At 36.1% G+C, this 12,629-nt stretch overlaps 1 protein-coding gene across 1 annotated transcript; it reads right to left on the bottom strand.

Moving 5' to 3' along the window:
• Positions 1 to 11,976, bottom strand: LOC126688455 (dihydroxy-acid dehydratase, chloroplastic-like). The gene is made up of 14 exons (XM_050383155.1): positions 11,318 to 11,976; positions 10,452 to 10,523; positions 9,763 to 9,810; positions 8,284 to 8,438; positions 8,003 to 8,197; positions 7,808 to 7,919; positions 7,582 to 7,651; positions 7,425 to 7,483; positions 7,184 to 7,307; positions 7,000 to 7,070; positions 1,304 to 1,405; positions 646 to 726; positions 344 to 502; positions 1 to 256 (listed from the first exon to the last, which is right to left on the bottom strand). Exons 1-14 carry the CDS (start codon positions 11,852 to 11,854, stop codon positions 206 to 208), a joined length of 1,836 nt encoding a protein of 611 aa, XP_050239112.1. The 5' UTR covers positions 11,855 to 11,976; the 3' UTR covers positions 1 to 205.
• Between the last annotated feature and the right edge of the window lie 653 nt (positions 11,977 to 12,629).

The raw sequence follows: 12,629 nt of genomic DNA, 5'->3' as shown, positions 1-12,629 counted from the left end.
TTGTAGTAAAATATTTTTTTATTATTGCAAATTACCATTTATTTATAAATTAGCTGGTTCATGAACAGTGCCATAGACCAACCCAAAAAAAAAACGCAATCTCAAAAAACGCAGCCGCAGCCACTACACAAACAGACCCTAAATGGAATGTACTAACTCGGGTTTGCTGCCACACTTTATGCCATCTATACATATGTCCTCTCCACTACTCATCAGTCACACATCCCCTTGAAGCCGATTGCACGTTCTTGATGTACTGGAAAGAAATAATATGGTCTTTGTTCAATAAATACATCAACAAATTACACAAAAATCTTGGATGTCAAGGCTGAGTCCCACATACCTTGTAAAGAACTCCTCTGTTAGCTTTAAATGCAGGTGGAGTCCACGTCTTTCTTCGCCGCTCCATCTCCTCATCTGTTATCTCAACATCTATTCTCCTCTTCTGAACATCAATGCTGATGATGTCTCCATTTTCAATTAAACCAATTGGACCCCCTTCCTGAAAAAGATTAGCAATGCATTCCTAGTTGTAGTTTGTGAAGAAAATTTGTAGTTTTTATTTCCTTAAAGATGGAAAAATTTTCTGCATTCCGTTAAAATTTTATATTGTTATCCTTCTAGATGAATAAAAAGCTAGTGCACCTGTGCTTCAGGGCATATGTGGCCAACAACAAATCCATGCGAAGCTCCTGAAAACCTACCATCAGTCAACAAAGCAACATCCTGTAGCATTCAAAAGCAGTATCCAAAGAAACGTCATTCATAGGAAACAACTTTTGTCTCTACTAAGTTAGAGCATTTACCATGAAAAGAACATATTGATAGATTAAATAGAAAAGGTACCAGTAATATCTAAAAGTAACCAATTTTTTTTTTTTTTTAAATTTTGAAGTAGATTCATGACCTTAAAGTCACTCTATTGATAAAGTACACTATAATTCGAACATGCTATATCTAAAAGTTGTCTTTTGGGAGGCTTTAGGATAATGATTTTGACTCCTTTTATGAAAAAAAAGACCACTAATCATAAGCCGGGAAAAAGTTTTTCCCCAAACCAGTTTGGAGTCTCCTTTAGCACAAGAAGTAGCTACTTAAATGATGATCCATGTGTATTTTAATCACATGACCTATTAAGTCATCAAACAAGGCAGCTGACTATTAAATAAGTAATGTAATCAGAAGAATGTGTAGATATAGTCATTTGAATTTCCATATAGTGAGTTGAAAGGATTCTCCTATAAACTGATTTGGAAAAATATTCTGTCCATAAGGCAAGATTAGGATTTAATTAAAACCATACCTTCCCAAGACCTGCTCCAATTATGGCACTTGTTGGTGTTAACATTTCAGGCATGCCTGGTCCCCCCTTAGGCCCCTCTCCTCTAATAACAACTACCTTACCCTGCAACATGACAAACATAAACAAGAAATCAGATATCCCATTACAACATCTAAGTTTCATGGTAACATCTTGTAATCACATGAATGCAAGCAAAACCAGAAAAGATGCTGCTATAAATGCAGAATGCAGCCAACTTACACGGTGCAGTTAACTAATTATCAAAATTTGCAGAATGCAAATAGGTGATACCTATGACATAAAAAAATTTGCAGAGAATATGAAATTTATTAACATAAGAAATTAGGAATTTAAACGTGGAAGAATAAGACCATTGAAGCTACAGATTTCACGAGTTTTGGCAGACAATGGACATTATACTGGTCTGTATGGCAAAAAACAAAGCATTAAGCTTAGAGAAGAAGCCTGAAAGGTAAACTTTCAGCCCCTCAATTCAGAGTACAGAAGTTTTTTCTGTTACAAAATCCATATTTCAGAGCTTTATTTGTAGAAGACTTAATAATAAAATTCAATTGAGAAAAATTATCAAATGAATAATAATTAGCCCTTTGGGCCTAAGAGTCCTTTCACAGATGTCTGTAATTCATACAATTTGAGAATATTTCACACAATTACCACTTTAATGGATTTCCTTATGCAAAAGATCAGTTGGGAGAATCATATTCAACATTCAAGGAAGCATTATTCATTATATAGGCTAAATGATATTAGAGAAAAGCCACCCTTTGGAATGAGGGGATATCTCCTGCATCCGCTGCATACAGCGTGTTAGGAACCCCAAATTATACCATATGCCTCGTAATCTCCTAATAGTTGTTGTATTCCCTTTAGTTAGTTGAGATAAGGATGAGTTAGTGAGGAATCGAGCACATGTAGCTCATTTAACACATGGTTTAATTTTTAGAGCACATGTTGAATCAACTAGCCAATTATGTTAAGCCAAGTGGGCCAATGGGATTAGAGCTAGTCTCCTATAAATACATGATTGTAATTTTAACATTAGATATTGAAGAATAAACCAATTGATTGCTTAGTGCATTTCCTCTCTCTCTTAATATTTCTCTATGGAAGGTGACTACCTCGAATTAAATCAATTCCTCGATGATTTTCATACATTTCCCTACAATTCCTTTCCATCTCCGTTAGGAACCACTAGATTCCTAACAAGTAGTATCAGAGCAGATGATCTTGAAAGGAGTGGATGTGACCAAAGAAAACTTTGGAAAGAAATATAGCAAATGGTGAACAAAGTTTCAAAGGATGTCAAGGCTATTTTAGAAAAGGTCAAGGTCTTGGCTGAATCGAAAAAGGCCATGAAAGATGAACTTTCAGGAGTGCAAGAGGCACTTGAGAATATGACAGAAAAAGAGTTTCAGCTTCTTGGTGCAATGAAAGCTGGGGTAAAAATGACCAAAGAAGAGTTGGAGAAAAATAAACTTGTTGAGACCAACCCAGGCCTTCTTGATGACGCCACATGCATCTCCATCAACAAGCCTATATTGCATAAATGTGCCAATGAAAATGTGTCACTTGGTTCACAGTTTACCAATCTTGAAGTTGAGCACATTGAAAAGCTTGCCTTATTGTTGATGGTTTCCATTGGAAAAGTAGTTTTTTAGGATCAGCCTATTCTCCTCAAGAAATGGGACGTGATAATATTAGGTGGGGGTGAAGTTGAACTTGGACCTAGCTATGGTGACCAAGTCTTTCTCTTACATGCCTATTACCAAGGCAAAGGGATAGATATACATTTCTCGGTGTTCTGGTCAGATTGAATTGTGCTGATATATGCAAGCCTGAAGCCCAAGTTGATGCTCGAAGAAGTTCTGTTGGCCACACTCATGGAAGCCAACACATATTCCCAAGCCTTCTTATCAGCAAATGGTGTCCAGAGGGCCCGATATGTTCACGTTCTTGGTGACAGCAGTGAGAAGTGCAAAGGTTCCAATGCTAGCATTGTTTTTTCATATAATGGAAAGTATCTTGCAAATACTGGAAGTCTTGGTTCCCTTAGGCTAGAGCACATGGAAGAGTTTCAAGAATTGTCTTCGAAAACAATGATATTCACAATATTACCAACACAAGCAAAACAAAGGTGGCAATGCAATGCAACTTTTACAAGGTCAATGCGGCAATGTTACTACTATAAATCCACCTGCCCTTTTCAATGTTACAACTTGACAATGCTAACCGACTTTTAGATCCAAAGAAGGTAACTCTACGGTTCACATTGGTTCTTGCCACTATTCATTGTTTGACATGGAGGACAACATTGAAACACGATGTGGATTTCCAATGAGTGCTGGTGTTAAGTCTAGCTTTTCAAGTTATGCTACTCTGTTCTGGACAGTGATTAATATCTTTGGAGTTGTTGGTGTGTTTGACAGTCAGAATGCCTTGAAGTATTGGTTTAGTGGCTGGTTCCCCCTCATGAAGGTGTCATTTCATAACAACACCTTATGGGCAAGGTGTTTTGAAGGGGAGGGAAGTGTTAGGAACCCCAAATTATACCAAATGCCTTGTAATCTCCTAATAGTTGTTGTATTCCCATTAGTTAGTTAATTAGTTAGTTAAGATAAGGATGAGTTAGTTAGGAATTGAGTACATGTAGCTTAATTCTTGAGCACATCTTAATGCTACTAATATTAAGGATTTTTGGCCTATCAGTTTGGTGGACAGTGTGTACAAGCTGATGTCTAAGGTGTTGGCGAATAGATTGAGGGTGGTGTTAGACAGTCTCATCTCTAAGTCTCAACATTCTTTGTTGGTGGGAGACAAATTTTGGATTCAGAGCTTATTGCAAATGAGTGTCTAGATAGTAGATTGAAGTGTCATGCTTCGAGTGTGGTCTGTAAGTTGGACATTGAAAAAGCCTATGATCATGGGAATTGGGATGCATTATTCTATTTGTTAGGTAGGATGGGTTTTGGGGTGAAATGGAGGGGGTGGATTAAGGCTTGCATCACTACTGTTAGTTTTTTTGTTCTTGTGAATAGATCTTTGGCAGGTTTTTTTGAAAGCTCCCATGGGTTGAGACAAGGTGACCTGTTGTCCCCTCTTCTTTTCCTTTTAATTATGGAAGCATTAAGTCAGATTTTGAAGAAAACTGAGGAGTGTAGTCTTCCTCGTGGTTTTCATATGGGGCCAGTTAACTCTATTAGGGTACACATTTCACACTTGCTGTTTGCAGAAGATATCATCTTATTTTGCGATGCTTCTAGAGAACAGTTGTTGTCCATTAGGCTAGCTTTGACTTGGTTTGAAAGTATATGTGGGGGAGAGTGAGATTGTTCCAGTTGGGGAGGTTGGTAATATAGGTGCTTTGGCTAACATACTCTGATGTAGGGTGGGTAGTCTGCCTATGAAATACTTGGGAATGCCATTGGGTACTCTGCATAAGATAGCATCCATTTGGAATCCTATTTTGGAGAAGATGGAGAAGAAAATATTAGGTTGGAAGCATCTTTATTTATCTAAGGGTGGTAGACTTACTCTGTTGAAAAGTACCCTTTTAAGTCTTCCTACGTACTACCTATCCTTGTTTACCATCCTTGTAGCTGTGGTTGATAGGTTGGAGCGTATTCAGAGAAATTTTTTATGGGAGTCTTTAGAGGAGTGTTTCAAATATCCTTTGGTAGCTTTGGAGAAGGTGTGTTCACCGTTAGAGATGGGTGGTTTAGGGATCAGGAAGTTAGTGCATTTTAATCAAGCCCTATTAGGGAAATGGTTATGGAGGTTTGGATGAGAAGGTACCCATCTCTGGTGGAGGGTTGTTGCAACTAAATATGGAGAGTATCAAGAGGGTGGAATACTAAAGTATGTAGAAGGGCCCACGGCTGTGGTCTATGGCGTGGTATTCATGATGGATGGGAGAGTTTCTCCAAACATGTGGCCCTAGTGGTGGGTGATGATTCTCGTATTCTTTTTTGGCATGAAATATGGGTTAGGGACAATTCACTTAAATGCTCTATCCTTAATTGTATGTGCGTTCAAATGACAAGAAAGCTTGCATTTCTGATGTTCTATGCTATCAGGAGGGAGGAAATGATAGAATTTGGAATTTGAGATTTTATTGGGACTTTCATGTTAGTGAATTAGGGGCTCCCTTCTCTTTCCATGATTTCATTCAATCTAGGATTCCTAGGGGTGTTGGGTGTGATAGTTCCTATTGGTGCCTTAATGGGAATGGCTAGTTTGATATTTGGTCCTATTACAATAAGATTGGGGGGGGTGCTTCTATTTCCAATTTTCCTTGGAAGGGTATTTGGAAAGTTAAGATTCCTAAAAGGGTGGCATTCCTTTTGTGGACAGCAGTTTATGGGCGGATCCTTATCTTGGATAATCTTATACTTAGGGGCCGCTCTTTGGCGAATCGGTGTTGTATGTGTTGCTGTAATGAGGAATCTATGGATCATATCTTCCTCCATTGTCCTGTAGCTCACTCATTGTGGTGCATATGCTTCAGGTTTTAGAGATCCAATGGGTCATGCTAGACTCTGTGGAAAGTTAAGAGTTTTTTTTGGAGCTATTGGCTGGGGAAATTTAATTCGAACATATGGAATTTGCCGTTTGATGTGGATTTTTTGGACGGAAAGAAATCGGCGCTCTTTTGAGGCTACTGAGAAATCACTAGTTCAGTTACAAGCTCTATGTCAAAAGACTCTTTTTGATTGGTCTAGGTATTGGGGCTCCTCGAATTGTTCTTCTATCATTGAGTTTCTTTCTTCTCTTAGAATTTCACCTTAAGTTTTCTTCCTTCTTGTTGTTTGTTTCTTTTTCTTGTGTTCACCATCATGAACACCTTGTATTTGCTTTCTTCGTTTTTCTATCTTGATTAATATTATTCTCATTACCTATCAAAAAAATAAATAGCCAATTATCTTAAGCCACATGGCCTAATAAGATTAGAGCTAGTCTCCTATAAATACATGATTGTAATTTCAACATTAGATATTGAAGAATAAACCAATTAATTGCTTAGTGCATTTCCTATTTTCCTCTCTCTCACTTAATATTTTTCTATGGAGGGTGACTACCTCAAATAAGTCAATTCCTCTACAATTCTCATACATTCCTCTACAATTCCTTTTCATCCCCATTAGGAACTTGGTTCCTAATGCAGCGGGACTCTCACAGCATGCGGGGCCCACATGTGAGAGGCTTGTAATATGCAGCAGATGCAGGAGATAATTCTCATTCTGGGAGAGCAATGCTTAGCCATGATGCTTGTTTTTCACAAAGAAACAAAACTTATTCACCAGATTTTTTTGGTAAGTAATGTCATTGAAAATGTGCAATATAGGTGCAACAGTCTTTTTTTAATATAAAATGAACCAAAAAGCATTAGGCATAACAGTGTTTTTTTTCTTTCAAGTCTCTGCACTCACTCAAGCAACTTTGGGTTCTGTTATGAAATTCGTTATTATTATTTTTATTAGTATGTTACACACATACCAAATGGGTTTGGAACCTATGCTGTCACACTCCACCTTGCTCTTGTGAGGGGTGGAAACACTATTTGAGCTAGAGCTCATTGGCACTTTGGGTTCTAAACTCTGTATAACTTAGTAACAAAACATCAAAAAATGCTAACCATACAGATTTGATTGTACAACAATGTTGACTAGAACACATACCTTAAAACTCAAAGGATCCTTTGAGATAGCTGCGACCATTGATTCCTCTCCTTCAAAGACAAGTGCAGGGCCTGTTGAACATTTTTGGGTAAATATTTTTGCAGTAGACTACACCAAAATATAGATTTTAATTATAAAACATAGAACTTGCATAATAGCCCAAAAGTAGAACATATAATAAAACCTGAGAAATACAGCCCCTCTTTTCCTGTGATTTTTGCTACAGAACCATCTGGCGCAATATTTCCATATAATATCTGGATGTGGCCTGTTTTCTTTATGGGGTTTTCCATTGGTCTAATTATATCCTATATGAGAAAAGGAAAGAAAGAACTGCATTAAATTTCATGTCTAATCAACAGTAAAAGTGACAGAAACATTGCGAATAGAAGATGTCATAAATAAAAACATAAAGGCTGTCAAACCTGCCCTGTGGCTAAGGGAGGGAAGCTTGCTGCATTTTCAGCCAGTGTCTTCCCAGTAACTAGAGAGAGAGGGGGGGAAAAACCCTTTTAGGTTAATTATGAGAATACTAAAACAAAGTACTTGTTCAGAGGAACGCAACAATCCAAATATATGTACCAGTCATACAATCCCCATCTAAAAAACCAAGCTCCAAAAGGTAGCGGATGACTCCAGGCGTTCCTCCAATCTATCAAAACAATCATTATGGGTTCATTAAGAGGAAACGGTGATAAACAAACTAAAGCAAACAATATAAAAATTTTCATATCCAAAAAAAAAAAAAAAAAACCTTCATAGTAGTGAAATGAAAGCACAAGAAAGGATATTTTATTAAACAGCCAACCTTTTGTACATCCTCCATGACATATTTGCCACTAGGCTTAAGATCTGCAAGAAATGGAACCTCATCGCTGACCTTCTGAAAATGATCAAGAGTTAAATTTATACCAAAAGACCTGCCAATAAGAATCCCATTAGCAACCTCTATGTGATTTAATCAATGTTATGCACTGGAAATCAGGTACCAAAGACTCCTCACCTTGCAATAGCAATTAAGTGTAACACAGCATTTGTAGACCCACCTAGTGCCATGACAATAACCATTGCATTACGCAGGGATTTTGGAGTGATAATATCTCGTGGTTTCAAGTCCATTTTTAATAATTCCAAAAGATATTTTCCAGCTAAACGGCACTCATCCAACTTCAATGGATCTTCAGCAGGTGTCGAAGAGCTTTAAAGGAAAAATAGAACTATGAGGATTGTATTACATTGCTAGCTGATGCCAATTCAAGTGATCAGGCAGAGACAAGTTTCTACCTGTAAGGAAGTGACATCCCCATAACTTCAATAGCAGAGGCCATAGTATTGGCTGTATACATCCCACCACAAGCTCCTGCCCCAGGACATGCATTGCGGATTACATTCTTCCTCTGCTCATCACTTATGGATCCACTGACAAATTCTCCATAACACTGCAGTAATTAAGATGACAAATGAACTAGTTACAGTATTAGGATAACAAAAGAATCTATTACAGCATTTACATGTCACAGATTATTTTTATTTTTTCCGTAGGCAACAGATATATATCTTCATACAATCACATAATAAAATTGGAAGTAGGTACTTAAGAATTTAATTAAATATGACCTCAATATCTGATCAAGATATTCAAATAATGTGTAAAACTAATTAAGCAAGATCCATCAATTAGTAGGTCCTAGTTTTTCATAGATGCAAAAGTAATGCAGCAGCATATGACATACACTAGAGGCACCTTTCTAAGCACTGCTACATGTAAATCAACCACGGTTACATGAGTTACAATCCCTCCCTCCCCATGCAATAACAATTGGTGATTTGTATCTCTTATAAGATTTTCAGTCAAGTTTATACCTAAAAGTCATGACAAAAAAAAAAAATCCAACATACCAAATTCCCTTTACTGGAACAAAAAATTATATCTCCTTTCAACTATTCCATGACCCATGTGTGGTAAAACTGTAAAAGCATAACTTATGAAGTGTAAATGCAACAGAAAGCAATTTCCATAAACTTTATTCATTATCTGTGTTTTTTTTTTTTAAAAATTCATTTTTTAACATTTTTGAGCCCAAGTTTCCATATAGCTTATCACACAAGAAGTCAGACGCACATCTTCAATGCAATGAAAGTTCAAAGGTGATGTGGGAGAGACACATCAAGCTATATGCCCAACCTTGTTTTCCATGTCTATTTCTTCCTATTATATTCATCAGCATAGCCTAAATATCTGCTATTAGCTTTGGCTGTTAAATAAGTTCTTACAACACAATTTAATAGTAGTGTTTAAAGGCTCAATGCCTAATCTGCAGAACAAAACAAAAATGGTACTAGCACACTTTGATGCCTTTCTCCAACTCACTCAACGAGTAGTCCAAACAGGATTGTGACTCTCACAGAATTTATTAGAAATATCTCACTGAAGTAGCATTTCCTATACTGAGGTGTGGTGTTACAAGCTTAATTGCACTAAGCTGGATTGACAATTGATAACCATCAGATTACACCAGAGCACCCATAAAAGGTCAAGCCTGTCACTGAAAACAGCCAAAATTATAAAACCCAGATTATTCAGCCCAAAAAGTTTTACTTTTATGTTTCAAAATACCAGAATAACAAAAGAATAAAGCATTCCATATATCTATTGGACTAAAGTGGCAATGTCAAAACTCTCCGTTGGTTCTTTTATAGGTGCTAAAGGTTTCACAAAAGGCAGAAAAAAGAAAATAAATAACAGTAAATTAGTGCGCATACCTGAAAGGCAGATACAATATCATAAGTATGGCCTTGAAAATGACCAGGCTGCAAAAGGGGGAAAAAAATCAAAAGAAGATACTTTATTAGCAACTTAAAAAAATCTTCTACTCTCTAACCAGCTACAATTTGAATACGGGAAAACAAAAAAGAAAAAGAAAAAGAAAGAAGTCAGATTTTTACAAAAAAACTTTAAAAATTATGTGATTAAGCATATGATAGATGATCATTATTTCTCAATCACTAATAGACTAATGCAGAAACAAATATATCTGGCACAATTCCAATAAATCATTTATCTTTTTTTCTTCTTAATTTGTAGAGTTCCTTTCAAAGTCCAAAGAAATTATTTATTTTGGGGACAAGTAATAAAGAGTTCCCGTTGTAGTTCAAAGATAATTAATGCTTCTAGTTCATCCAACTAGTGGATACCTCACCATTTGCTCTACCACCTCATAGACATACACACTCCTATTCCAGCTTATTTATAAGACAAATTAACTCTAGTGTCACTAATTCCAAAAGAACAAGAACTGAAATTTGATAGTAACTTTGGAAAAACTTCACAAATAACTTTTCTGTAAGATTTATATTTACAGATGGTGAACATCAAGTCTTTATTAATTAAGATTACAGATTAAAAACCTAATTTTTAAAAGCAAATCTTGTTAAGTAGTCAAAGTCTGAACCTTGATAGTTCCACCATAAACCATGATACTTGGTCTATTAAGCTGACCCATTGCCATTATTGTTCCTGGCATCTGCAAAAAAAAAAAAAAAAAAAAAAAAAAAAAAATAGAAGCATAAGACTCACATAATTGTACAATTGCACAAGAAAATAGCCGATTTACCTCATGCCAATTCTACTAAAAAGGAAATTAAGAAAGAAACTAAATCAAAAGCAACAGAGCGTAACTATCACAGACTAGTAGTATAGCTGGGGGAAAGAGATGAGAGTTCAGTTCACCGTGGATACTGGATAGTGTACAAACTGTCACATTACTTAAAATTCTAAATGGCATATCGCTCAATACAGCCTGAGATAATCTGAGTTATAGAATGGATCCATTTCAAATGGAGAGATTGTTTTTCCAAAATAATAAGTATAATGGAACAACAAATTCCACAACATTTTTCACTCATTGCACACGGGGCTGATTGTGATGTTAGTGATGATCCCACTGAAAATGATGTTGTGCTGATAACAATATGATACTTGTCCTTGTGAAGCAAGGGTATGTGGGTGAGAAATGAAACAAAACTTTTTTTAACATATGGTAGTTTTTCTTCTTCTTCTTCTTCTTTTTTTTTTTTTTGATAGGAACATATGGTACTTTAATATCAAAAGAGAAGCTCAAACTTTAATACCAAACATTGCTTCTTCTTTTTTTCTTTTTTTTCTTTTTTTTCTTTTTTCTTTTGAAGTTGTTGATCATACTCTCAATAAAGAACGTGAAAACTCAAAAGTAAAAAACACCTAGAATATCACAAAAACCAATCAAAATAAAATTAAAAAAAAAATAATAATAACGAAATAAAAGTGAGAGAGACTCACATTCTTGTCACAACCAGGAATAGAGATATTGGCATCGTACCACTGGGCACTCATGACAGTCTCGATGCTATCAGCAATAAGGTCTCTAGACTGTAGGCTATAAGACATGCCTTGAGTCCCCATAGAGATAGCATCACTGACCCCAATAGTATTGAACCTGAAGCCCACCATGCCAGCCTCACGTACCCCTTCTTTCACAGCCTCGGAGAGCCTGAGGAGGTGCATGTTGCAAGGGTTGCCCTCGTACCAAACCGACGATATTCCCACCTGGGGCTTCGACAGCTCTTCCTCGGAGAGACCTACGCCGAGGAGCATAGCCTGAGACCCGCCTTGGGACTTGGGCTCAGTGATGCGAGAGCTGTACTTATTTAGTTTCTTTTGGGTTGGTGTTGATGAGGTTGACGATTCATCAACAGAGGAGAGGGATGAGCGGATGGAGAAGAAGGTGGTGCGGTGTGTATTTGGGTGGTGGGGGACATGTTTGGTGGTTGCGCTTAGGCTGGCGCGTGAGATTGGGTTTACCAGCGTGGCTTGCATTGTTGGTGGTGGTGATGATGATGATGATGATGATGATGAGGAGGGTTTAGCTGGGAGGGGATTACTATTACTGCTACTAGTGCGTGCCTTTCTTAACTTTTGACGTTTGAAAGAAGTGAATCTCTCTCTCTCTATTTATTTATTTTAATAAAATAAAAATCGGACTTATAAACTATGGTTGTGCCAAGTGGTTTCATCAAATTACAATTTTTTTTTTAGATTTTATAAAAAATAGATATAATTTTTTTAGTCTTATCTTCTTCTCTTATAATTTCTAAGATGATAAAAATATTAATTTGATTACAATACAAATTCTAATCCTTTTATTATTAATTTATTTTTTACTATTTTTTTTTCCTCTTTACACACTGTTATCTCTTTTTTTTCTTTGGATTTCCTCTTCACATGCCACTTATTTTTAAGATTTAGATTTCAGCTTTACAATTCTACAAATTTATAGATAAAAAAAACATCTTATTTGTTCTTATAAACTATTGCTTTATCACTAATTTTAAGATAAAAATAACAAAATTTTTAATATACCTACTAATGCTATCTCACCAAATTTTAAAGTTAAAAAATTAAAAATGAAAAAAAAAAAAAAAAACCAGTGGGCATAGTTAGGAATAATTAGACATGTGCATGAGTTGGAGAGGTATAACCCATATCTATTTGATTATTGAGATAAAACCAATCTTTATTATGATTTTTTTACTCTTCATACACAATTACTTTTTTTCTTTTTCTTTTTACGTGAATAGAAGGAGTTGCGTAC

This window comes from Quercus robur, chromosome 6 (assembly GCF_932294415.1).
Source record: "Quercus robur chromosome 6, dhQueRobu3.1, whole genome shotgun sequence".
Lineage (NCBI taxonomy): Eukaryota > Viridiplantae > Streptophyta > Magnoliopsida > Fagales > Fagaceae > Quercus > Quercus robur.
This window is presented reverse-complemented; position numbering and strand designations above follow the sequence as displayed.

Coding starts and splice junctions, on each gene's coding strand:
- LOC126688455 (XM_050383155.1), bottom strand. CDS start 11,854: ATGCAAGCCACGCTGGTAAACCCAATCTCACGCGCCAGCCTAAGCGCA. Junction 7,308..7,424: donor CTCCCTTAGCCACAGGGCAG/GTTTGACAGCCT, acceptor TTTCTCATATAG/GATATAATTAGACCAATGGA. Junction 257..343: donor ACAGAGGAGTTCTTTACAAG/GTATGTGGGACT, acceptor ATTTCTTTCCAG/TACATCAAGAACGTGCAATC.